Raw genomic sequence first — 26087 nt, 5'->3', positions numbered from 1 at the left:
CAAAAACCTTCCAGGTTTTGTAGAGCCTAGCTATTTAAGTCTCATCAGGAAAGTTTTTTAAAACACTGTAGTACTGACAGGCCACAAGGCATCTTCTTATACATCTGGGCTAGGCACAATACCTCTGCAATATTGCCATGGAAAAACTCAACTAGGGCATTGCCTTTCAGCCCAGCCACATACTGCAGAGACACAGAAACATGAAGGTGAACAGGAATCTGGTTATCTTCTGTTATCTTCTGCATAAGAAATTCAGATGGATATAAAGATGACAGTGTCAGATGAGGCTTGCAAAAGCTAGAAGAGATCCAGAAAACACATCATCAAAATTTAAGGAAATACACAGCTCTTCTCCTACAAGAATACTTTGTATTTCATTCAGGAATTAGAAACAGGCAACTTCTACACTTAACAGTTTACTTTAAAATCATTTAAAGTAAACTGAGCATAGCTGTCAATCTGCCATGACCTCAGTTTGCAAGCACATGAAATAGGAAGTCTCCTTCTGTAAGACATTTTATGTTGGTACAGTCTAGGATAACCATTCATACATACTATAGATTAGCAGAATGAAAGAGTACTTCATCAATACTACAGGCCAAAATCGAATTACAATGACAACTGCAAACACACTGGCTAGGCCACATTAACTTCAGCACTGCACAACAGACCTTTTATGGGCATTGTTACCTTGCTGACTGACCATGTCTGTTTGCCTCCACAACATGGTTTCTTACAGCATCTGATTTGCTTGAAGCTTTGAAAATAATAATAGTCTTAACGTCCTGCAGGAGTGTCCTTAAAAGACTGTAGATTCTTAGGAAGTGGAATTTCTCATGAGGTAGAACGAACACTGCTGTAACAAATCTGTATCCAACAAGCAACTCCAGTACATGCCCATCCAAAAATGAACCCTTCTGCTGGATGGAACCATGAGTCGGATGCAACACAAGTGATGCTAACGGAATCCTATTCAACTTAAATGCACTTCCCAACTCTTCTGTGCCTATCCATTTACCTGGCAGTAAACTGAAATCCACCTTTACTATATACAAATGCTGGGGTGTTAGAAATATCCAACATGGATGGACCACACAGGGGCCATGGTCAGAAGGTTTATACACTGAAGAATAAAGTGCAGAACACAAAACATTTTTTGACCATTCTTTGTTATTGCCAGCTGACTCAGGTTGATGCAAGATTTTCTCAATATTGGTTTTATTCCCATAAACAAGGTATGTTGGGAAATGACCTTTTATTTCAACATCTTCTGCTGAAATGCAATTCAATTCCATAAGCTGAGACAGAAACTCTTGGAGATTTGCTTTTCCACAGTACAATGTGGAACTTGGTAACACTGGTGTGTAGTGTTGAGAGCAACGTGTGTGTAAACAGGAATAAAAATCTTGGAGATTCTGGGAGTCTGAAACAACGAACAAGTAGTTGTCACCATTTCTCAGCTTCAGTGTTAAACAGATTTCTGGCAGAAGAAAGCCAAATTCTGTTAGATCCGTATATGGAAAGCACAGTGTTAATTTCAAGGCAGAAGGAATGTGCTGGCAATTTCCTTTCAATTCCTGATGAGGGATCTCAAACACAGCTAGCATATCATCAGTCAAAACCAAACAGGAAGCAAACTGCTTGAGTCCTTTATGAATGTGAATAGAAAAACTCCAGAGAATCTTGACTATGTCAACATGCTCCACTGCTATGTTGTCAGATGACCAAGTGTCTGAATTAGTGCTGAACTCAAAAGTCTGATCTCCTTCATGAAGTCCCATTTCAAAATATCCATCTTCTTTGTCTGTGGTTCCAGAATCACCTGGAGGGCTTCCTTTATTCTCTGTAAAGGAAGGGGGTGATCTCTGCATAGTCTGCACTATCAAGGCAGAAAGGTGCTGGATAAAATCTTCATTTGTGGCAGTATACGACATACAATTAAAAGGCAAGATGATGGTGTTGCAGGGGTCAGGCACTGCACAGTGTTCTTCCTCTGAATGATCCAAACTTCAAAAGAGATAAGCCACAGTAAGTCAAGCTCGAGTTTAAAAACAGTCATAGCTACCTATGATTTATAGTGTTGCTTTTCAGAACTTTGATGTTCACTCTCATTACTACAGTTAAATCAGTGCAATTCCATAAAACATCTTTGTACTGCACACAGCCATTTATTTTAAAGGCTGGTAGCATGTAGTTTTATAGAAAGCAAAACCCAAAATGCTTAGTTCACCTTCCATTTCCCATCCCCAGTAAGCATATCTTTATGAGTTAAAGGACTGTACAATACAAATATTGCTAGTTTTTAAACTACCAACTGCATCACAGGGTTCAGCAGTTAAGAACACTTTACACCATGAAAATTATTTTGGTTGAAGAAACCCAAACAGGGGCAGCATACAATAAGAGAGACTGTTCTGCCTTAAAGGCCAGGTTTAAAAATGCAGCATCCACTGTTACTACCCAATAGCTAACAAGGATTTAAACCAGAACTTGTGTATCTAGCTTACCACATATCATGACCACTTCCATATTCTTTGCTTGAATCCAGTAGAGAGGCAGGTGCCTAAGGAAAAAAGAAATCATCTGGAAGCTATCAACTACTTACAGCAGCTGTCAGACTTCAGCATACATGAAAAGTAAAGTTAATGGTGGCTCCTGCTTTTTAAAGCCAGCCAACTCACTGCAAAGCCCTACTGCTGTATCCACAGACAGCTATCCTTTGACCCTGAAACACTGTTTACTTCAAGTACAGCATTCAATTAAGGCAGAATGAACTCTGCTACTGACTTGAGAACAGATCCAATCCGCAACTCAAACATTTTAGCACACCCAATTTTTCCTGAAGTAATGCAAAGTGAGGCAAAAAGGTAAAGGAACTTGACAAAGACCAACAACACTGGTAGCAAAGGAAAAGATTCCCAAGTGGTGTTGTCTCATTCCTTGAAGCCACACATATGAAGAGCGCTTCCAATACAACAAACGAAATCACAATGCAGAAGTTGTCAGACAGCAGGAGTCTGAAGATAACAAATTGTTACCTACTGACAGGAAAAAGGTTCTTCCACTCTACTAGCAAGAAAATTATCTTCCAAAACCTGATATAGTAAGATGCAAGAAGTCTTACACTCAGTACCTAAGTGGATATTAAATGATGTGATACCAATACTGGGTAAGCAACTCAATGTCATGACATCATGACAGCAATTCACTGCAAGTCTGGTAAACTTGGATTATGCATTTAATTTACAAGATGGACTTGACTCAAATTTGTGTTTAACTTCTCCATTACAGTAGCTCTGAGAATCAAAACACCAACTTTGCTATGGATTACTATGATAACAAGTTTAACATCAGAAATAAGCTTGCAAAAAACACTCAAAAATACCATAAAATAACAGAAGTATGGCAATTACCTGATTTTTACACCTGGAGTCTGGTATTTCAAAGCATCTCTGGGGAACTGTATGGTCTGTAGGAGTCGAACCACTGGACTGCAAAAAACTGCTGGCTAGGACTGTTTCTTCACAAATTATTTCTAGAACAAATATAAAGAGCTCTTAAAATCACTGAAGTAAAATCAAAATGAATGTCTAATACTATCTGCCAAACAAGTGGAATTAAAATTATATAATCAGGATTGGATCATAAACCATTAAAGCTAAAGGATATCTTCACATAATAGCCAGGATAAAATAATATCAGGCAGAATTTCAGTCCAATTACAGAAGCAAATTTAACTGCACTAAAAGTTGCATTAAAGACTGGTAAAGTTTGTTTTTCAAGCTAACAATTCAAATCTCTACATCTGGTGCAGGAGTTCTTCCTGACAGAACTCATCAGCTTTGTTAATACTAACCTTTTTACCAAAACATTGCCAGGCTGGAAAAAACACAGCAGAGCACTTCGTGTAAACTTTGTAGCATTGTCTCAAATTTCTATATGTTTCAAGTGAACAAAAGTCTGTGCAAAACCTTCCACCAACCTCAGAAGATCTGGTCCCCCAAATGCCACTCAAGACAATTATCTCACCTTATTCTGAACATTCTTCCACAGTTCAAAGCCAAATCATTAGTAAAAACTTAGAAGTGCATATAAAGCAACAGTCTCAGACATTTGACTTTTTACCTGTGATATTCACAGGTAATACAATTCTCAGTATTACCACTGAGCCAGCCAGCTCAACTGTATAAATGTGCAAATAAAACAACAGAATTACAGTGTGGATATGTTTCTGGCTTGAGCAGAAAAACTCCTGTGTCTGTCTTTTTGGATTGATGTTAAAGTTTAGCAGATTACATCAAACCATCTCTTAGAGGAAACACAAGAGGTATTTATTACTTGAACAATACACTGCATTAGCAAAAAGGAAACTCAAATTGACAGGAAAAACATAACATGACAGCATTATTTTTGGGTTTCTGTTTCCTATATAAATATTTAATCTTTTTCCATAAGCCATTTGCCAGTGACATTTCATTTGAATAATATGTTATGGAAACAGATGGTGTCTAGAAAAACTACACAGAAAATTCATAGAAATAGCATATCAGGAAATTAATCCCATTGGTCATGATTTAAGGCCTAACAGTGAAACTAATTGCTTAGCATATTTTGAGTTTTTAAATTGGATTTCTCAAAACTGGCATTTTGCAAACAACCCTTGATAATTAGATATGTAGCACATAGTCAATTTATGTTGTTAAAGCTGAGAAATAGCCTGCCCTATTCCTCATTTTCCCACTATTCATACAAGCCATCCCCAAGATACCAGTAAAGTAGCATTATGTAGAAGGGCAACAGTAAATAAACCTTGAATGTTACACCAACCTCTTTATAAACAGTACTTTGTATAAAACATACTTCAAAAGCAAGATCTAGATTTTCATTTTTCCTCCCAAGACTCATTTGCACCTAAATATTTACTGTAATAGAAAAACTATTGACAAATGGCTTTTAAAGTCACAGTGATTGCTAGCATTTTTACAGCTAGTCCTTTATAAAACTGCAGGTTGTCATATAGACAAACTGTCTCAATCCTGTAACTTAAATGCTTAATACTTTAAAGCAAGCATTGACTTCATTTTGGAAAAATCTGGCATTTTGCTTGCAGACGAAAAGAGATCTAGAATGGCAAGTGAAGTATCTAATAGCAATGAAATCTGTATCTAAGTTTCCTGTCCCTCAATCAAATGCTGTCAGAACAATTTATTTCTTGCAGAGTGAACCAAGAAACCTCTACTTATTTTAGAGAAATCACAGTAATGGACTTTTTTCAAAGATGAAGCTTTCCAAGCATCTCTTCCCCATCCACCAATCCACTGATTTATAGGGAAGAGTAGACTGTTATACCCCAAATTATCAAGAATATAATCCCCGGTCTTTCAAATGGTTACAAAGTCTTCTCCCACTCTTCATATCCTCCTGCATTTTAAGTTTTCAATCAGGTAAAAGGAAGAAATAAAAAGTATCTTTATCTCTTCTTCTCAGTCACAAATGAATATTCACTGAATAAGTCAGTCTTACAGGCTTCTGCCAAAGATGAAGATAAATTCTTCTAAGTTGCTAATGCAGCAGGCACACTTACTTGAAGCATACAGTAAAAGTAATTTTTAGGTAAGGTTAGCAGGTGCTGTAGAGCACAACAGATATGCTGAAATCACAGGCTCAGCCAGAAGAACACTAATCCCACAGCTGTCATTTATTCATCTTTTTCTATCTTCCTTGTGGTTTGATAGAAATACAGCTCTTGCAAAAAAGCAATAATGGAACATGCTGCTTGAGCTCACATTTTGCAGAAAAGGAACAGGTAGAGGAACAGCTTTTAAACATTGCCTATATATGCCCTGGTATTCCACGAAGATATGTATCTGAACTAGGAACAGATATATAGTCTTCTGCTGGTGATTTCTGCAGGATGATGCAGGAAAAAAAGCCTGTACCCCAAAACTCCGCTACAGTTAATTCACGCTACAGTGAACAACAGCTCAGTCTTGCCAAATCGCATACATACAGCCTCCACTTTTTAAGCCAATACTACCAGGTCTTTCTGCTTTGACTTAATAAGCCCTATATCCATGCACATAATATTCATGTATATCAATGCAGCTTAGAAAAGCAGAACCAAGAGGCTCAGCCCAGCAGCACGATACATACATGATTACCTTGGCTGGAGCTGACAGGACGAGGCAGAGAGGGAGAGGAAGGACGAACAGTAAGAGAAGAACAGTTTGATTTGGAGCTGGCAGCAGTGAGCCTGGAGTCCTCACTGATCTAATAAAGAAAGTATGCAGCAATTAAAGAAAAAAAACAAAGTACACAGGACACATTAGATCCTGAACTAAAATAAGTCTACACAAGCTTTCTCAATTTCAGTAAAAGCAAAGATAGAGCCAGCTTTTTTGAGGGAGAGGTGGTCACATCCTCTCAAGTGTCTGTTTTTACATTAAGTGGAATTCCACTATGAATTTGTTTAAAGAAGTCATTCTGATCACTGACTAATCACTGTATTGACAAAACAAGCAGCTATTTTCACAAACCACAAGCAAATGAAACCAGAATTTCTACACACTGTAAGGACAGAACATGTTCTGCTAGTAAGTTTATTACCAAAACAAGACTAACCAACTACGTAGCACAGACATGAGAGAAGACAAAGAGGATTTAGAGGTCCAATTCTTTCTCACTGTTAAAAACCCAAAGAAAAAAGTTTGGGGAAGTCATTTCAGCACTCTGCAAGACAAGCAGTAAAATCACACCTCTGCAATACTTGTACTAGTAGCAAAATATGGCTGGTTAGGGTCAACTGCATATTCATTGTAAACACCATTAAGTCACCTTATATTTTCCTCCCACTTCCCTTCTCCCAAGCCAGTACAAAAATCAAGGTCAGATAATTATTGAAATTACATTGAAAACTAAATAGGAAAAGAAGCAACCTTAAAAGCTCATACACATTAAAGCACAAAAAGCCATAAAAACTTTCATGCTAAGGAAAGTTTAATGAATTCCCCTTAATTCTATTTTGTTGAAGTCTTTTTGTAAGCTGCTTTTGCCCAAAGCACATTCTACTCTTCCCACAGCACCAACTCACCCTTTTATCAGAGTTGCTCAGTTTGTATTTCACCTCCTTTGCTTTTTGAATAGCTTTTAGCACTTCCACAGTGTCTAGTTCCTTTTCTGTGGTAACAATGTTATCCAAACAGACCTAAAAAACATGTTAAAGCACCCAAAAATATGTAAAACATTAAATTGCAGATCTGACTTGCATTAAGTTATGGAATTAATGTAATATTAAATTACGGTAGCTTAATGCAAACTTAGGTCCATTTTAACCATTATACAAAACCAATCATCACATTGGAGCTCTAACATCAATTTATAATGCAAACTCAGAAGTGCTCGGTAAGTTTAAGACCTTTCTAGCACAACTGTGTTTCACTATTAACATACTGCTACCCAATGAAGGCACAAGTTCCACTTACATCCAGCAGCATAGTCAATGTTAATACTGTTTCATTCTCTAACAACCTTCTCCAACACACACCAAAAATTTGCCAGGTTTTTAGAAGATTCACACTACTTTCCTCACCAGGCGTGAAAAAAGATTTTGTTCACATGCCCATTTTAAAGGAAGTGCACAATGGCTTACCTCTGAGGCCCTGTCTCCAAACTGAGCAAGCACTTTGGTCCGGTAATCGGGGATGATGCTCAACGGATTGCTGTATAAGACCACCTTCTCTAAGCATGGGAGGTTTCCTATATTTTTTACTTCATCAATCTGAAAGTTTTTTAGTAAAAGGATGAATACAGATTGGCTGAATGAAAATGACCAGACAGACTGAGCATTTAATGCATAAATTACATATGATAACCAGAATTAAAAAAACTGGAAGCACTTCAATTTGCAGTTTCATCCACTAAAACAATTGCTTGTGATCTGAAGTACAATTCAATAGTGAAAATCAGCAGTTACCTGTTCTATTTTGTTGTTGCTCAGATCCAGGTTGACTAATGAGTACAGTTTGTTAAGACCACACAGCCTTTCCAGCTGATTTCCCGCCAAATTCAGAGTTTTGATGTTTCCCAGTTTTGTGTGAACGCCTTCCAATGATGTTAGCTTGTTGTAGGATAAGTCCAGGTGAACAAGGTTATAAAGGTGCTATAAAAGCACAGAAAATCCATGTTATGTTCAGTAATCCATCCATGTTCAGTAAGCAATATCAAAAGACACTGTATTGCAGCTTGCTCTTTTTGTGCAACAGGGTTTTCATGCTGGACATTGCCTAGCATGAAAAACATGACATGAAATTTTTCATTTCACAGGTTCAAGCTTGTAGAACAGGAACCTCAACTGCATTTTTACCAACCCACAGATGTAGCTGGCAGTGACTGAATTTAGTTAAGAACTAAATGCTCTATGTCAATATTGGCAAGGAAATTATAATATCCAGAGCAAGTAAGAAATGCATCATGAAAAGTGTTATGAAGGATAAGATATTTGGGCTTAAATTATTCTCCATGAGGAAAATAAGCAACAAAATTCTGATCCAAGAAAATCTGTTCTAAGGTCTCAGAGAGTCTGAAGGGAAAAAAAATCACCTTCAAAAGCATCACTTACCTGTAAATTTTCTACCAGAGACACCCCATTGTGACTCAAATCCAAGAATTCAATCTTCGGTATTAATTTCTATGGGAGGAGGAAAAAAAATGTATGCTTTAAATGCATTACATCTTATAAATCAGGCCATACTTCCTTCACTATCAGCTGGCCAACAACAAAAGAAAGGTATGCACAGTTCCCTCTTGGCTGTTGGCATTCCATATGACTTAGTGCAACAGAAGAGTCGAATATTGCTCTTAAGAAAACCAGGTTATACTGAGAAGCATGGTTAAGTTTTAATTCAAAACCTGTTTCTCTCTGAAGACATACAAATGACTCTTAGTTTCACCCTATTAACTATAGATCAAACATTAATAGGTGTTTCCATCTAAACAAGCATATTTGTTACACAAATCTGGATAAAGACAATAGTACCAAAAACCAGAATAAGTTGAATGATTTGTATCCATGTTTTGATTATACCAGCCAAGTGTTACATGGCCACACAAACCTCTTGAAAATGAACTTTAACCCAGAAAGCCTTTTATTTTTGGAGCACTCGTGCCTTGAACTTGATGTTGAATTCTAACATCAGTGATTTTGGTTGTAATCTCATCAATGATTCACCTTGGAGTTAAGGCTAGACTCAGACCTGAAGAACCTAAAGTCACCATCACAAAAAATCCTGAACAAGAGAACTGCACTGCAAGTCCATGATTTCTAGTTGAGCTACAAACATAACTATTTTCTGCTTCACAAGAGTAGTTCAAGTAAAAAGTTATGTTCATATTTGACACATTCTTGTGATTAATGCTATTTCTCTTTTCTTAACTGATTGGCAAAATGTAATTCTAAGGTATCAGCAAAATACTCCAAGTTTTTGTTTTATGCTCGTCATATTGTTCTGATGTCAAGAAGGCTGCCAGCAAGCCCAGATTCTTAAATATGCAGGAAGCTTCAGCCTTGGTAACACTCCAAAGTTGAGCCCAAGAGATGTTTTGCTGTTTTTAAAAACACACCACTTCTGTAAGTGGCCTAAGGCCAATGAAAACAGTAAAAATGTTTCAAAAAGTCAGCACTGATGGCAGTGTTGCTTATAGAGCACAGGATGATAAACTTCTCCTTTAGCAAAGAAAATATCGAAGTAGTAAAGGAACAAATCTCCTAAGCATTAACTTGGGTGGGCGAATCAACATAAACCAAGTGCAACTGAAAACCTTCCTGAAAAAAGACACATACAAAGCAAATACAAAATCCCTGATACATGTAATGTACCACAAAAGATCAGTCATGCTTTCTTCCACAAATGAAAAAGTATTTCTTACCACTGAATCATCAATTTGCGAGATGCTATTGTGACTCATATCCAAAGTTGTCAAAGTTCTCCAAGTTGGGATAACTGCTGTCACTGGACAACTTGAAGTTTCACCCTCTGGCTCCCACTGATCAAACTCAGAGGCCTCAGGCACTAGGATTTCCTATTTAAGACAAGAATACTAAAATATTGTGTTTGCACCTTCAGTGAAAGCTTAACAGTTTTGGAGCCAATCCAAAGAGTGTTATGTACATAGGGAAGATTTCTAAGCTTTATAATTTTGAAGTTTTAAGTCTTAAAATATGAGCTGACTGGGTCAGAATTGAGATCTACAGGGAGAGAGTTTCGATACCAGCAGATGATCCACACTGGTGAATGTGGAGGAACAATAGAAGGACTGTGAATTTTGTGCTATTGGATAGCCCTTGCCAAATCACAGCCCAGAAAAACAGTTAAGACACATGCATTCAGTTCTGGATGTATATCAAAACCATACACTTCAATAAAGGCATCACAAATGTCCCCATTAAGAGACACTTGTAAATACTTCCCCCACTTAAAGTTGAGACTCTGAACAGCTAGCAAACACTTTCACAGTTTCACAAAGTAGAACCCACAACAATCAGGACAGAAAAGTACATGGACTCCAAATGGCTATTTCCATAATGTGTGTGTTATTTTTTGCATGTGCTTTGAACACTTACCAGAAGTAGGAACTCACTCTTACCTTCATTGACATTGCTGAAAATCGAACACTCATGGTGGCCAGAGCATGTTTAGATGAAGTCAGCCCTTTGATAAGCTTCCCTCCACAATGACTGATCTATTAAAAAAAAAAAATAATTATGTTACAAGGTCAGAAATGCTAGAACAGACAAATAAGAGACATGGAAGAGGCAGCTAAAAGCTTCAACAGATTGTCCACCAATTTGGAAAGTAGTTATAGTACAACCTTAAAATCTCCTGAGATGCTCAGGTCAGAAATTCCAATATTTGGTAAAGCTGAAGCAACAAATTAGACATGACTACAGAAAATTGAAATTCTAACAGCTATCTAAAAAATGCCTCTTCTCCATTGACTTTCTACCTGCCTCATGTATTCTTCAGTGTGAAACTACCCAGGCAGTTTAACAGGAGACAATATATTACTGTTTCCAAAAAGAGAGGTATGTCAAGCCATGGCTCTACCTGTAGACACTATTAGTTAGGTATCATGCTCTCCATTGTAAATAAAAAGCATAAGAAGTGAAAATACTAATATAAGTATTTAATACACTAGTGAGCTAATTACACAAACCCAAGTTTAAGATTAGAGTCTTTTTCCTGTAGCACTATTTGGACCACCACCACTCAAGGTCTGTCCAGCAGCCAAGTCCTTCTCTAGGGACAGTCACACACATTGTACAACCACAACTGGCACTTTTGCTGGTGTATCAGAGAAGCCACAGTAAACAGAAAGCTCCTGCCACCCTTGAAAAAACTCTTTCCAGATTACTACTGTTAATTTGCAGGCAGTGTTCATTACTAGATGAAAATGTCAGTCTGGTGCAGCCAATCCAACACTTATCATGAACACAGAATTACAAAGTCCTCAAGATGAAAAACCTTCCCTCCTCAATAAGCAAAGCTACACCTGAAGCTTATTTTGAAGACCTGTGAAACAGTACTTTTTTCACAAATGAAACAGTCCTTCTAAACACTGCACTCCTCAGTTCTAGCACCAAATGAAAGCACACAATTATCAGTTATGAGAGATATGCAGATCTGGCATTTGCAGAGCATATATAATACAAGCACTATCTCAGTTGTACCTCTATTTGATGAAGTGATTTGAAAATTGACAGATCAAAAGGCAAGAGATGCTCCTGAATGTTACTGGTTCCAAAAGGTCCTCCTGTTCCACTGACCTAGTAATCAATATTTGAGAACAGAGTTACCACACACAATCCAACTCATCCACATTTCTGATAGCCTTACACAGGTAATGGCATAAACACAGTAGCTTGGAATGACAGCCAGAATTCCAGCTAATTTTTCAAGTATGGAATGATTCATAAAACTTGCAGATTAACTCTTCAGGGAAAAAAATGGCAGTTGCTCCAGCTAAGTGCACTGAACCTGAAGCACTGAACTTGAACTGCCACCTTGTGCTTGTATTTTGTAGCACATGGGGCATGCAAAAAAGATACCACAGGCAAGACTGACAAAGGCTTCATTCTCAGCTGACCAAGCTAGAGCTGCATTCACTAAAGACCATCTCCTTGGAATACCTGTATCCTCAGAGACAGAATTGTCTTCAATTTCATTACAGTGGAAGAAGTTCAAGATGTTGACAAAATAGGTTCAAAGAAACATTAGACACGGGTACACATCTAAAACATGCATCTAGTATTTCCATGTAGGCACTGGATTCTTGCCTCAGAGCATGTTGGCAGCATAGAATACACTTATAGTTTCATTTGTATTTGCTGTAAACAGATTTTTGGGAGAAATATCTAAAGTTTTCGTCTGTTCTTATATGTGTCTTACAAGCTCTGAAGGTGCCCACTCACAAGCATTCAGAAGGGCCAGAAATTCTGAAGATGGGTATTTTCCCAATATTGCTCTTCTCCAGCCAAAGAAACCTTTGTTCAGAGGATGACAAAGGCAACTTAAGATGCACTGGAATATGATTACAAGTTTGATGTCTGCTTTTTCAACTTCTTCAGTCCTCCAGTAAAGCTTCCCTCACTCCACTACTTTGTTTCCCCTTTGAGCACACCACACAATTAAAAGGAAGCTCTTCATGTAATAAAGAGGTTAAAGAGTTAGAGCTGTAGCATGAAATGGTAAAATAATTGCTCTGGAAAAGTCTTTCCAATTCACTTATTTGGTTATAAAAAATGAAACTGACTCCAGAAAAAAATTACCTATTCTGAGGCCACTTCACATTTATTCTGAAATGGTATTTGAGCTAGAAATTCAGGGGCATCTCATCTATGAAACTGAGTTTATTAGTTTTGGGGGTTTTTAACTTTTAGATATAGTCAAAGGCAAGAAAGGGGACAGGATTTATGTATACATGCATATGTATGCATATACACTGGCCTACCCAGTGTTCGCAAAGAATGCAGGGTTTAAGAGAATAATATTTATCTATCTCCCCACTCCTACTAGCACCCAGGAAGATTATGGCTGCATCTCTACAGAGAGCACTGCTGAAGAGACCATATCACACAAGAGAATCAACATCCTTATTAGAGAACTACACTGTACTGAAAGCTGGAAGAATAAACACTTAGCATTGACTTCTAAGTGCTTGCAGGCATTTACTATCAAGTAAAGTTCTTGTGCATTCAGACTAGACTCCAAAAGTATGCTAAGAATCATGTCAGTCTGGTAGAAAACATCTCCAGTATTTGTGCAAGCATAGCTCACCTTTAAATACTTCAGTCTACAAGTGAAATCTAGAATATGACCTAGATCTGTTTTGGCATCCCCATTAGCACATGTAGGCTTCCCCTGGAGCAACTGTTGAGTGACAGCATATAACTGCAAGGGTCTGATGGTGAAGACTTCTCCAGCCATTAACAACTGCTCTCCTGAAAAACAGAATATGATGGTATCAAACACAATGTTGCAGTGGTTACAACAGAATAAAGAGTACACAGAATACCTAATGTTAGAGATTAAACATCTGAATATTTGTCACATACTCTAAGCTCACAATGGAGTGATCAAAGTCCTCATAACCCAGGTGTTCAAATGGGCAAAAATTACACAAGCATGAAGCTTCTAATGCACCTAATGACACATTTCCCTCAATTTTAAAGAGGGCTGGAATCCAAGTTTATTTATATAATGTATGAGTTAGTAAGCTTTTTCCAACACAGCCCTAAGTTCTATGGCAGTTAGGATTTATTCTATAAAAACAGCACATGCCATGTAAAAAACCCAAAACTTAAATCTTTTGACATGCTGCCTAAATGCAGAATTGTAGCAAATTGTTTTCTTTGAGATGATGAGGACTTTCACCACACTAATACCAATGTAAATTCCCAGAACATGAAATGCATTATCTGGTATTTTTACAATCCCATTTCATTCTAGGAAGAGTAGAAAACAGTACCCAAAACCCTCTCTGAAGGCACAAGAGTCAAAGTGGACTACAGCAGTCAAAGCACACACATGCTGAATTAATATCCATCTTTCTCTACTTCCTGTTAGGGGCATCAATTTAACTTCATGGACAAGAACATCAGCTTTCATGATAGAGAATTTGACAACTCTGCTTGAGGAGTAAAGTTCCCTTTGGCTTCAGTGGGAGCAAGACCAAGAGTCCAGCTGCGCAGTCAGACATCAGTCATTCTGGTACCAGTGAGACTACAGGCACTACAAAGTTAGGAGAAATTTCTTCAGAAGCTTCCTTAAAATGTTCCAAAATTTGCTGAGAGAACTCTGAAATGGCTTCACCTGAAGTTAATTTTGTGCCAGAACAATCTGAAATGGCATACTGAAGCATGCTTTACCTATTCACATGAGAATTACATGGTAGCATCTAGCATGTTCTTTTAAACAAAATTAGTATGGGCTTATCATTTCACATGACTCCTGCTGCCAATGGACCTATTAGACCTGTTGCAGCTACAGCAAGTGCATTTCATTTTCATCTGCCAGCCCCTGAAAAGCACATCCTTTAATTAACTGACTTAAGGTGGTCTCATGTTTCCTGAATTCTGGAAGAACATTATTTAGACATGTAAAGTGGTCTCTTGCATTTAACACACACCTGTATCAGGACTCTGATAAAAAAAATCTTCCTTACATGTTACACTAAAACATACCAAGACAGAAAGGTTAGCAACAGCTCCTGATCACCAGTACCACACCCTGTCCTTTACAGACACAAGCTAGTAAACCCTTTTCAAAGCCTCGATTTACCAATTTCTTCTGTTTCCAAAAGTAGCTGCACTACTGTTACAGCTCATTCCAAAAGGCAGCTTGAATCAAAACGCAAGCTGCAAGAAAAAGGTGAAGGGAAAGAAGGGAAAGAAAAAAGTCTCATAATCTGATACAGAAGATTCAGGTCTCTCGTTTTCTGGAGATAAAACATCACAAGTATGTGAATGCAAGCACACAGAGAACATTCCCAGTTCAATTCTTGCCAGTTCTTTACCTTTGTGGAAGAGGTCTTCAGCCAATGCAGCAGTGATCCCATTGATCTCCTGCAAAGAATAAACCAAGTATTATTTACATATTTAGGGTTCTAATTTTTCAGTCCAACTTGAAAGAAAGCTGTTTGAAGAAACTGCTACAACTACAGCATTAAGACCAGCCTAATGCACCAAGCACTCAACTTTTCCTTAGAATATCACTAATACACAGAAAACTTCAGATTAGCAGGTCTACAGGGAAGAAGAGAGATATAAGTAGCAATGAGTTTTCTGTACTTCAACTATTATGCCTGCTACAGAGTAATTCAAGAGTCCCTTTTCCCCATCCATCATCATCTCCACCCTCCTGCACCTACCCAGGAGCTCACCCTTCATTCCGGGCACTGACAGCTCCAGAAGGAAAGAAAAATCTGAAAGCTCTCAAAGCTGGGATTTGTTTCTAAATCTGAACATTCACAAAGATCAGTACAAGCATTTCCCTATCTGGGCATACACCCCTCCACAACAAGCAAATGCTCTGTGGAAGTCCAGAAATAGTTCTGAGCAATTCCAACAGTGTTCTCTCAAAAGCCCACAGAAAGAACAAAATAAAACTATTTGTGATAGTGAAGCTTTCCCTAGACACACGCATATCATTTTAAGGTAGCTGCAAAGGATAAACAGATATTATGGATCATCACAAAATTAATATTTGATGAGTTTACTTTGCTCACAAATCCCTCATGATTCATCACAAGGGAATAAATCCACAGTACATCTGCAGCAGACAGTTCAGCACATCTGATGAAGCAAGCATTTTAAAGAGCACATTCTTAGTATAACTGAAACCCCACTCACTGAGGATGAACAAAGCCTCCACACCATAGTTTTGAGAACAAGCTAGAAGCTGCATTCCAATTGAAATTCAACAATTCTGACTCTCATTTGAATAAGCCAATTACACTCCTCTGGCATGCACAGACTTAATTGAAAACTATATTCTGTATCTCTTTTGTCATCTGGGACAGAGCAGAACTTTTTTCTACATTTATAATTGAAACAAGATGATGACTTCAACTGTTCAGCCACTAGCAGGCAAAGCAAGCAACTCTATTCCTCTGTCAGACCTACAAGAGACCTCTGTCACAGCTCTAAATACATATATGCATCACATCCAGAGATCCATTGTTTGCAGGTGTCTCTGAACAGCAGTTTGTGGGTACTCAATTCTTTTCTTGCTAAAGCTTCTATCTGTAAGTCAACAAACCAAATATTCTGAGATGATAAAGTACAAGACAGTGCAACAAAATAAGCATCCCCATATCACTGGAGACATCTTATTAAATGTCAAAATAACAATAATGTTCTATATTACTGTTACATGAAAATGCTTCTCTAAACTGCACCTGGCTTTTCCTTGTGACATGTAAGGGCTACAAAGTGGTTTTAATGTATTTATGTTGGGGTGTTGGTTGATGAAAAAATGAGCATGAGCCGGCTTCAGTGTGTGCTCGCAGCCCAGAAAGCCAACCATGTCCTGGGCTGCATCAAAAGGAGCATGACCAGCAGGTCGAAGGAGGTGATCCTGCCCCTCTACTCTGCTCTCATGAGATCTCACTTGGAGTATTGTGTGCAGTTCTGGTGTCCTCAACATAAAAAGGACATGGAACTGTTGGAACAAGTCCAGAGGAGGCCATGAGGATGATCAGGGGACTGGAGCACCTCCTGTACGAAGACAGGCTGAGAAAGTTGGGGCTGTTCAGCCTGGAGAAGAGAAGGCTGCGTGGAGACCTCATAGCAGCCTTCCAGTATCTGAAGGGGGCCTACAAGGATGCTGGGGATGGACTCTTCATCAGGGGCTGTAGTGACAGGACAAGGGGTAATGGGTTCAAACTTAAACAGGGGAAGTTTAGATTGGATCTAAGGAAGAAATTCTTTACTGAGAGGGTGGTGAGGCACTGGAATGGGTTGCCCAGGGAGGTTGTGAATGCTCCATCCTTGGCAGTGTTCAAGGCCAGGTTGGATGAGGGCTTGGGTGGCATGGTTTAGTGTGGGGTGTCCCTGCCGATGGCAGGGGGGTTGGAACTAGATGATCTTAAGGTCCTTTCTAACCCTAACTATTCTATGATTCTATGTTAGGAATTTCTACTGCATTTAATTCTATTAACCTGCAAAATAAAATTAAACAATTCCTACTGGAAAGACTACAAGTAAGTATAGACAAAAAATACTGCAGCCTTCCTACATATATCACAGAATCCTGAGGGTTGGAAGGGACCTCAAAAGATCATCTAGTCCAATCCCCCTGCAAGAGCAGGGTAACCTAGAGTACATCACACAGGAACTTGTCCAGCCGGGCCTTGAATATCTCCAACATAGGAGACTCCACAACCCCCCTGGGCAACCTGTTCCAGTGCTCTGTCACTCTCACAGTAAAGAAGTTTTTCCTGATGTTCACATGGAACCTCTTATGCTCCAGTTTACACCCATTACCCCTTGTCCTATCAGGGATTATAATAATGGCTCAAGCACTAACATGGGCTGTTTGGTATTAAAGATATTTTAGAAGATCAAAGTTCTACAGGAAGGTCATTTTCCAGTAGAAGTGCTGTGGTAAGTATTTAGCTTTTCTGCTGAATAACCAACTTTTTTGGTAAATATTTAAAAGTAAAGTTCCAAGCAAAACCAGTTGAGTTTATACCTCAAGTCAGACTGCTCTAAAGCAATGAAATACAGATTAAGCAATAACTTTGCTCTTAAAACACAAGCACCATATGAGATCAGGGAAGCATTCATACCCAAATAACACTATTTCTTTGGAAAAGGAAAAAATCATGAACATTACAGCAAGAATAATAATAATAGTTTAACTGAAAACCAAGAGAGGGACTAGCAAGAATTCTGCCTACATTAAAAAGCTTTGTTGTTTATAGCACTGAAACATTAACAAAACAGACCATTTAAGAGATAGTAGCCAGAGAACAGAAAAATTATGCTACTTCCTGGTGATCAGGTAGTTTGTGCCATCTGTTAAAACTTCCAATCCATTTTAGTGGGTTTGACTGTGACAAACTAATGCTTCTCACTCAAATCTGAAGTGCAATAGCAACATTACAAAGTAAACCTTCTTCTGTTATTCAAGTCAAACTCTAAATTCTCACCAGAATAATTATGTTCATGTAACTTAACTAAAACAGGTTTTTCTTTGTTGATAACACTTCATTAACACACCCAATGGACCACCTGTGATTCATTCCTGAAGCCTTTATATGAAATTGTTAAGGGCCATCTCAGCACATTCCCCCAAGAGCAATTACTGTTCCTCCTTTCCATTGAGCTCCCCAGTACATTTTCCATCTTACAAATTCCATTCTTCCCCTAACAACACGATGTCATACTGGAAAAAAAACAACTCCTAACTATACATGGGAGATATATGAACAAATTGCAGTCTGAACATGAAGGCAAGCCATTGCTTCTTTCTTCAAGCATCCTTTACTGTAACATTCTGTCTGCTAGCTGGAGATGGTTCTCCAGAGGGCACTCCATCAGTGCTCTTTCCACTGAGAAGCACCATTTTTCTTCATTTGGGCTACTGGAAACTGTTTTAGCATGAACCACAGCTCTAACCATTAACCACTAAGTAGGGGGTGTGGATCAATTATACAATGTTTCTTCAGAGAGCTAGTGCTATTGACTTCAGCCTAACAACCAATTTAGCTTCACATTTATCCACAGCTTCCAACTATCCTGCCAGCATTTACCTTCTCCTCTTGAAGTCCCTACCCACACTACAGCTCAGCACAGTATCTGCAGCAATAAAGTGGTGTCAGAAATCTTTAAATTTGCTTTGTTTATTACATTGTGCAAAATGGTGAAAAAGAGCAGTTTCAGCTGCTTTGCAAAGATTCCACACAATTCTCTCCAAGTCACAGAGCCAGAGAAAGACACTCAGGCTTCCATTCATATGCTAAAAACATAACTCACATATAAATCAAAGTGTAGGAAGTGTGACAAAACTTTTGGAGCAGTAACAGGGAACTTGACTAGCAGAGTTTGCAGGTAGACCTCTAATTCCTTTTGTCTTTTTTCCACCAGGCTTTTGGAATTTTTTCCAATAATCTTCTTAGGAGGTAACAGATTTTTATCTATTTTCTTTTCTGAAACAAGCTGAAAGACAAAGACCAGAGTTAAAACCCAACTCACTACCTGAACTTGTACAAAAGATGCAACAGAACACATTAAGAGCATGTTGCCTGATCCTGGTAAGATCCAAAAATAAAATTACTTCAGTAAACTTGGCTCTCCCTCATTTTCACCTGCTTCTTTATTAAATCAGTACTGGTTAGCAACTACCCCATCATACTAACAACAGTTTTACCATCCACCATACCTAGAAAAGAGGCTTTGTGCCAATCAAGCATTTGGTTACCAGATCAGCTGATCATAAACATTTCTCTTGGGAAGTTTAATGACTCTAAGCCTGCACTCCACTCTGATAGAAGGTTCTGCCCAAGGCCACCCTTCCCCAGTTTTAGAGGGAAGTGTAACAAGCTGAAATAATATTGTTCATACAAAAAAGGATTTAATCTGCAGTTCAGATGGTATCTGGCAGATATTCTCACTCTTTATTTAGGAAAGAATTTGTCCCCTACAACAGAGCCATATAAACTGTACAATACCAAGGGCACAGTTTTAATATTCTTACCTTTTCATGCAGGTCATGAAAGTCACTGTAACGATGTTTCACTGTCCACTGATGACTGCCAACACTGACCTGAATAATGTACACCTGGAAAGGAAGAAATTTAAGTAAAGGGACAGCAAAGCAACTTGACTTAAAGAGAAGCTCACTGTGAGGCACGCTGGTCATTGTAGCACTATAAGGTGATTCTACATTCTGAAAGTGCCTGAAATATCGCAGTTAACTAAAATCTAATCCAGACTCTAAGGTCTAAGGTGACTTTGCTAATGTAAGATGCCGCCCCCCCCCCCCCCCCCATACAGATAGCAATCTAAAGCAACAGCTTTCATTTTTGCAGCCCAAAGGTTAATAACCAAGATCTCTAAGCTACTTCCTGTTTTGAAGATTCCTGCTACTTAAGTTGGTATTCAAAGCTATCCACAACAAGCCTGCAACAGCAGCATCCCTCGTTCAATTTACCAAGTTCCACAACAGGCAGAGGAACTTGGCAAGCATCCTGCTGTCACTTCACAGTTAAGCAGAAATCTGCTTCCCTTAATTTACCCTTCTGAAATAGCCAAATCCTTTGGTGGGCTGGATTATTTTATTCCTTTTAGGGTAAAACACACAAGACAGCTTTCTGAGAGTTACAACTATGCCCAAAGAATCACTACAATTATCTACAGCAACCCAACATGTCTTTACAAAGGCTAAGTATTTTTAAACATGCATATACCAAACAATTCAAGATTTTCATTGCAGTTGACTTCCCAGATTGAACAATACCAGTTCTGCAGGAAGCTCACAATGTACCTTTGGATATGCCAGAAGCAAGCTATCCCAAAGAAATTTAAAAGGTACAAAATATAACACAAAAAATAATGCTCAGTAAAACCAGTTCTACAAGTACTTGAACAAATTAAACTGTTATCCCCATCCAACTATATTCCTTGGGGAAAACACCAATTTGTAATCAAATCCTGAAAGCATTTAGTAGCTGAGAACTTGCTTACTACCACAGATCACACAGATCTGACTCACAGCTGCTACGAGAATGCTCCATGTCTAGGCACTAAACACACTTGAAGAAAAAAAAAAAAGCATCAACAGTCTCAATTTGTTACTGAAGAGGCCAGTTTTCACTGGCCTTTTACTCTGTCCTGTTAGTACAGAGCAGCACACTACCAAACATAAAATAGAATACCACCTGCATTTTAAAATGTGAACTCTCTCATAGCAATTATATTTTTATAAGCATCTGACACTGGCTTCCTCAACAAAACTCAAGTCCTACTGAGAAGTGAACCAAGATGTCTGACTACTGCACACAGCAAGTGACACATCAGTGTTCGGATGAGCACTGGAAACACAGATGAATGCCTACAGAATTACAGTCTCAATTAAGTAAGTCCTGTGTCTGTATTCCCATAACGCTGCACTGGGAAACAGCAAATCAGGATTATTCACCAAGCTGGTGACAAACTAGAACAGGAATAACCTGAGCATTCAAAAGTAACCCTAAGGAAAGCAAGGAGATAATCAAAGAAACCAGAAGATTAAAGTCAGAACCAGAGTATTACTACATTTAGGAGCCATAATAAAAAGACTAAGTTGTTTTTAAAAGCTGACTGTGCTAAATTATGGTAGATCAAGCAGTATAGCTAAATGAGTACAGATTAAGTACGCAATGCATAAACCCTCAGATTAGACATTGAAAACACAGTAAACTTCACAGCCCACAACTGACAGCTCACAAGATGAGGAAGGAGTGTTCCTCCTCTCTGTGTACAATAAATTTATAATACAGGCTTCATATACTTTTGCTGAAATGGCAAGCACTGACCACTTCTGGAAACACAGCACTGAGCCAAATGGATAGCCTGGTCAAGAAACTATCTGTTAAAGTGAGTGTTTACATGCACTGACACAATTCCTTCAATAAAATCTTTAAAAAGCCATAGCATTCCCCATGTAGAACACAGCCAGAGCTGGCAGCACGTATTCACCACTCAAACAGCATCAGTATGCAGCATGACAGCAACCGATTTCACATCAATCTACAAGCTACCATTATCTTGAAGAACAAACACAAAGGCAATATACTTACGTGCTCCAAAAACCTGTTGTAATCCAAAAATCAATATAAAAGCCCCCCTAAGTTTCTAAAAAAGACATATCTAAATTCATCTTCAATTAATTTCAAATGCACTAATACGACAAGGCTGCCAGTTTAGGTTAAGCTTCTTCAAGGACTGCCTACCTGTCAAGTCAACTGCTAGAAGGCATAAGTAGATGGATGATGAAATTCTCTCACACTTCACTGTCTCCCAAATATACCACATGAAGCCTCCACCCATATTTATACCATTAACTGCATTTCTATTAAGCTAATACAAAAGTATTTACATTCACATCTTTTCCTCCTCCCCATGTCTCTATCAAACTTTTCTGTGTAATAAACTTTGTACATCTTTCAATTAATGAGTTGTTTTGGCTAAATTCTACTTTTTAAAGTGTTTAGTGTATCTGCAGTGCTGTGTATTTTCAGTATTTTCTACAAACTTTGCAGTAGTCACCCCACCAAACAGCATGCTTTCATTTTGCTAGTATTTAAAGGGGAAATATTTACTAATTTTTTTTTTAAGATGCACACATTACAAAAGCTTGTCCATTTCACTTTCCACAGAAAGCTTGAATTTTACAGCATCTCTCATCCAACCTCACATACTTCAGTACTGTAAAGAAAAAGACAGATGACAGACAGTGCTGCTCACAGGAAGCCTGGGACACAGGTGTGACTGCAGCCAGTAGGTCCCAAATTCCAGAGTACTGATGCAAATACATCTCCTTCTCTCTGCTTCATCAAGTAGTCAGACACTTTACACCCATTAAAGGAAGCCACAGTATTTTCCTTAAATATCAAAGCTAGTAATTACACTAAAAACAGCTGCAAAAGACAGGAAAAGCAGGAAGGCAACTCTAGGCCAAACAAAAGTATAGTAGTAAACAAAGGAAACACTGGCAGCCTTGAGGCCTTCTGCAACCAGCCAGTTTTCAGTCAGCATCAAGCTGACATGCAGGAGAAATACCTAGTAAAAGTGCTCATAGTGTTCTAGCCCAACAGAAGAAAGCATCAGTAAGTGCAGTATTTTTTCCTGCTGGATTTATCCATACTTTACCTGTCACACTAATAACTCCAATAAGAATCACATTTTTTAAAGCACCTTCAAAATGACACAGAACTGTGGGCCTCCCTGACATATTTTACAGGATTTAATCTCACAGCTGTAAAATGGATATCATTGAAATAAATCTGAATTCTATTGAGATTGAGCTCTCAAATACAGAGTACAGTGGAAAGTACACATGCCAAGAGGAAAAATAACTCAAAACCAAGGACCACTGCCACCTTGACTACATGTTTAACAGATAAATATGTAGCTTGCCACAGCCATATTTCCTTTCTCACATCCACCAGATTTGCCTGACTTCTACATCATCTAATTTCTTCACTTCTGCTCTAGTACAGGTCTTTATCATGTTCTTAAGTGTCTAATTTTAATCTAATTTTGAAACACGAATGCTAATTCTTGTAAAACATTTCACCTTGTAAACAATTTTATACAATTTCTGCTTTTATTTAAAGATCTATTCCTACATTTCTAATGGCTTGGGTCTATCTCAAACAAACTGGCTGCAGGCTTGAAGTCCTGCCAACAGCTTTAGAAGGCTTATACACAGGTAAGCTTAATGCCACAACTCATTCAAAAATGCAGCAAGAGAATCAAAGTAGGACCAAATACTGATAAACGTTGCCTTTCAAACACCTTACTTTTAAAGCTCCCAAGAAAAAATGGCATTAAAGTAACATGGCATCTTCAGGACCCTAATCATTAAAAAAAAAAAAGAAATCTGGCTTTGAAGAAATAAGCTTCCTTGGGTTTAGCCTCAGCAGTTTAAGATGTTATTCCCCACTATCAGCTGATCTGCTGAACACTACCTGGAGCACAGTTATACACCTGAACTACAGCTCAGTCTAGCACATTAATGGTAGCAGCCACATAAAGGTTGGCTGAACCATAATACTAGTTTGCAGGCTGAAGCAGCACAGGAGCTAACATTTTACCTCTTGCATCCATAACCACCTGGGGCTTAAGGGGGCAGATAACATTTTAATGTTCGCAACTAAATTCACCTGAATTTCTCATTCACTGGTATTGCAAAATTCTCAACACCAACATGAACACTGCTGAGTCTTAGTTCACACCTGAAATTAAAGTTTCCAGCCACCATGCTCATTACATTCTTGTCCATAAACATGGTTACTCACCACCTGACAGTAATTCCCACACAGTGATGTTTCAAGGGTCATTAACTGGAAAGGCACTAAACCCTTCATGTACTACAGCTGTGTACATGCTCTGTCCTACAAAAAACTTAGAAATCACTCTCCTGTTGCACTGTTTTCTGTGAGTACCTTTCCAGAGTCAGTAACCTGAAGTATTACTTGAAACTGTTACACAGCTTTACAAATACCGCCTTTCTAAACCACCACTCCCTTTTCTTTCAGGTTCCTACAGCAGAAAGAAACCTGGTGTCATTACATGCGTTCTATATAATCATTCAAATCACATTAAAAGGAGCAGAAAACACTTTTAGTTATATAACTAAAGGGTGGTGTGCTCAAGATGTTTACTGGCTGCAATCATACTGAGGTTTGTTTCAAGATGAGCTTCTTCCTGAAAAACAGACCAATTAACTCTTGGTAGAATGCAACCAGTTGAAAAACAAGTTATACATCAAACATTTAATTCCTTCCCCAAAACAAACACACTGCTCACAATCTTTCCTCTTTCTGTAGGGCATGAGAAAAAGCTATCTGTCCCAAATAATCTGATTTCCTCTGAAAATAGCATTATCTTTTCAAGAAGAATTTTTATGTATTTTCACCTGAAGAAAAAAATTTCCCACTATATTTGCTCCAGCTTTAAAAGCCATGTTTACTCCATGACAATTCTGTCATAATCATATGCACACATACATTTAGACATGCATATATAGGTATATATGAGCAAGACCACGACATCTGCAAACACAGCCCCTGTGTGCTGTAAACACCAGCTTTCCCGAAGGGTCAAAGCTCCGAAAGGCTCAGGGCGATCTGCGCCGGCCGAGACCCGCAGCCCGGCGCCTTCCGGCCGGTTTCCCACAACACAGGTCCCTCCACAGGGGCAGAAACCACTCACAAACTTCTGCCAAATTATACTCGCTCTGGCTTTACCGCGGGTACAAAGCCGGGATCTGCTGCCCGGCTTCCCCAGCGCCGGGCTGGAGCGGCGGCATCAGGCAGGAGGCAGCCGACACCAAGACCGGCCTCGTACGCTCCCTCGGTACCTCGCCGCTGCCTGAGGCGGCGGCGAGATGGGTCCGCTCCCCCACTCCTCACCCCTCGTTGCCACCAACGTCGCCTCCCCGGCACGTCCCTCACGGCCTCGCCACTCGCCCCCGCGGGGACTCCCTCCAGCCCCGCACCGTGTAGGTCTCCACCAGCTCGGAACCCAGGACTCGGGCCTCCCGCGGGGGGTCCTCGCCGTCCTCGCCCCCTGCAGCCGCTTCCATAACGCCGCAAGAACCGCAGTGGACCGGCCTTCGCCGCGCTCACGCCGTCACCACTCCCCTCCGGCTGCCACCACCGCCGTCCGCACTGGCGTCGAGCCGGGCCCGCTGTCCTTCAGCCGCCATCTTGGCTTAGCCACCCCCTCAGGGTGCGGCTCGCCCCGGCCGCTGCCTCTTTATTGGCAGACGCCAGCGGTGGAAGGAGCGGGGCTTGTTGTTGGGGGCGGGGTTTGTTGCTGGGGGTGGGGCTTGTCGCCGAGAGAGGCGGGGTTTCGGGTGCCTGGGCGCGGGTACGCTCGCGTAGCGTCACGCACAGCTGTGCTGAGCGCTGGAGCATGACGTCCAGCGCTGCAGCGGTGTGCGGGACAGTGCGGGGTACGAGCGGTGCTGTGCTGTGCGGTGCTGTGCTGTGCGGTGCTGTGCTGTACAGTGCTGCCCCGGGCAGTACACTGCAGTACAGGCAGTCGTAGGCGTTCAGGTTCAGGCCTTGAGACATTGCTATAATCTTGCTGAACACATCTGTGGGGATCTGACAGTGTCCATCTTGCCACTTTATCCCCCAGAACTGTGTCTTCTGTGCGGGTCCCTTGACCTTACTTTGTTTTCACAGAATCACACAATATTAGGAATTGGAAGGGACCTCAAAAGATCATCTAGTCCAATCCCCCTGCTGGAGCAGGAACACCTAGATGAGGTTACACAGGAAGGCATCCAGGCGAGTTTTGAATGTCTCCAGAGAAG

The 26087-nt window shown here is 39.5% G+C and overlaps 1 protein-coding gene across 4 annotated transcripts in view; it reads right to left on the bottom strand.

Moving 5' to 3' along the window:
• The window catches only part of NISCH (nischarin), a 44884-nt gene extending 19390 nt beyond the window's left edge, over positions 1-25494 (bottom strand). For 2 of the 4 annotated variants that reach the window (XR_013957624.1, XM_080625330.1), the window contains exons 1-17: positions 25263-25494; positions 19755-19838; positions 19034-19216; positions 15070-15118; positions 13332-13495; positions 11726-11821; positions 10642-10737; positions 9925-10077; positions 8618-8686; positions 7973-8158; positions 7649-7777; positions 7091-7204; positions 6162-6270; positions 3414-3535; positions 2508-2563; positions 691-2007; positions 123-297 (exon numbers count right to left, since the gene is read on the bottom strand). Coding sequence is in view for 3 of the 4 variants with exons in the window: in XM_080625330.1 (XP_080481456.1) it covers positions 123-297; positions 691-2007; positions 2508-2563; positions 3414-3535; positions 6162-6270; positions 7091-7204; positions 7649-7777; positions 7973-8158; positions 8618-8686; positions 9925-10077; positions 10642-10737; positions 11726-11821; positions 13332-13495; positions 15070-15118; positions 19034-19216; positions 19755-19838; positions 25263-25349 (3189 nt within the window). In the remaining variant the exon portion in view is untranslated. Of the gene's footprint in view, positions 1-122; positions 298-690; positions 2008-2507; positions 2564-3412; positions 3536-6153; positions 6271-7090; positions 7205-7648; positions 7778-7972; positions 8159-8617; positions 8687-9924; positions 10078-10641; positions 10738-11725; positions 11822-13331; positions 13496-15069; positions 15119-19033; positions 19217-19754; positions 19839-25176 lie in introns of those variants that run through there. The other 2 variants (XM_080625331.1, XM_080625332.1) reach the window with 2 other exon arrangements.
• Between the last annotated feature and the right edge of the window lie 593 nt (positions 25495-26087).

This window comes from Psittacula echo (assembly GCF_963264785.1).
Source record: "Psittacula echo genome assembly, chromosome: 9".
Classification (NCBI taxonomy): Eukaryota; Metazoa; Chordata; class Aves; order Psittaciformes; family Psittacidae; genus Psittacula; species Psittacula echo.
This window is presented reverse-complemented; position numbering and strand designations above follow the sequence as displayed.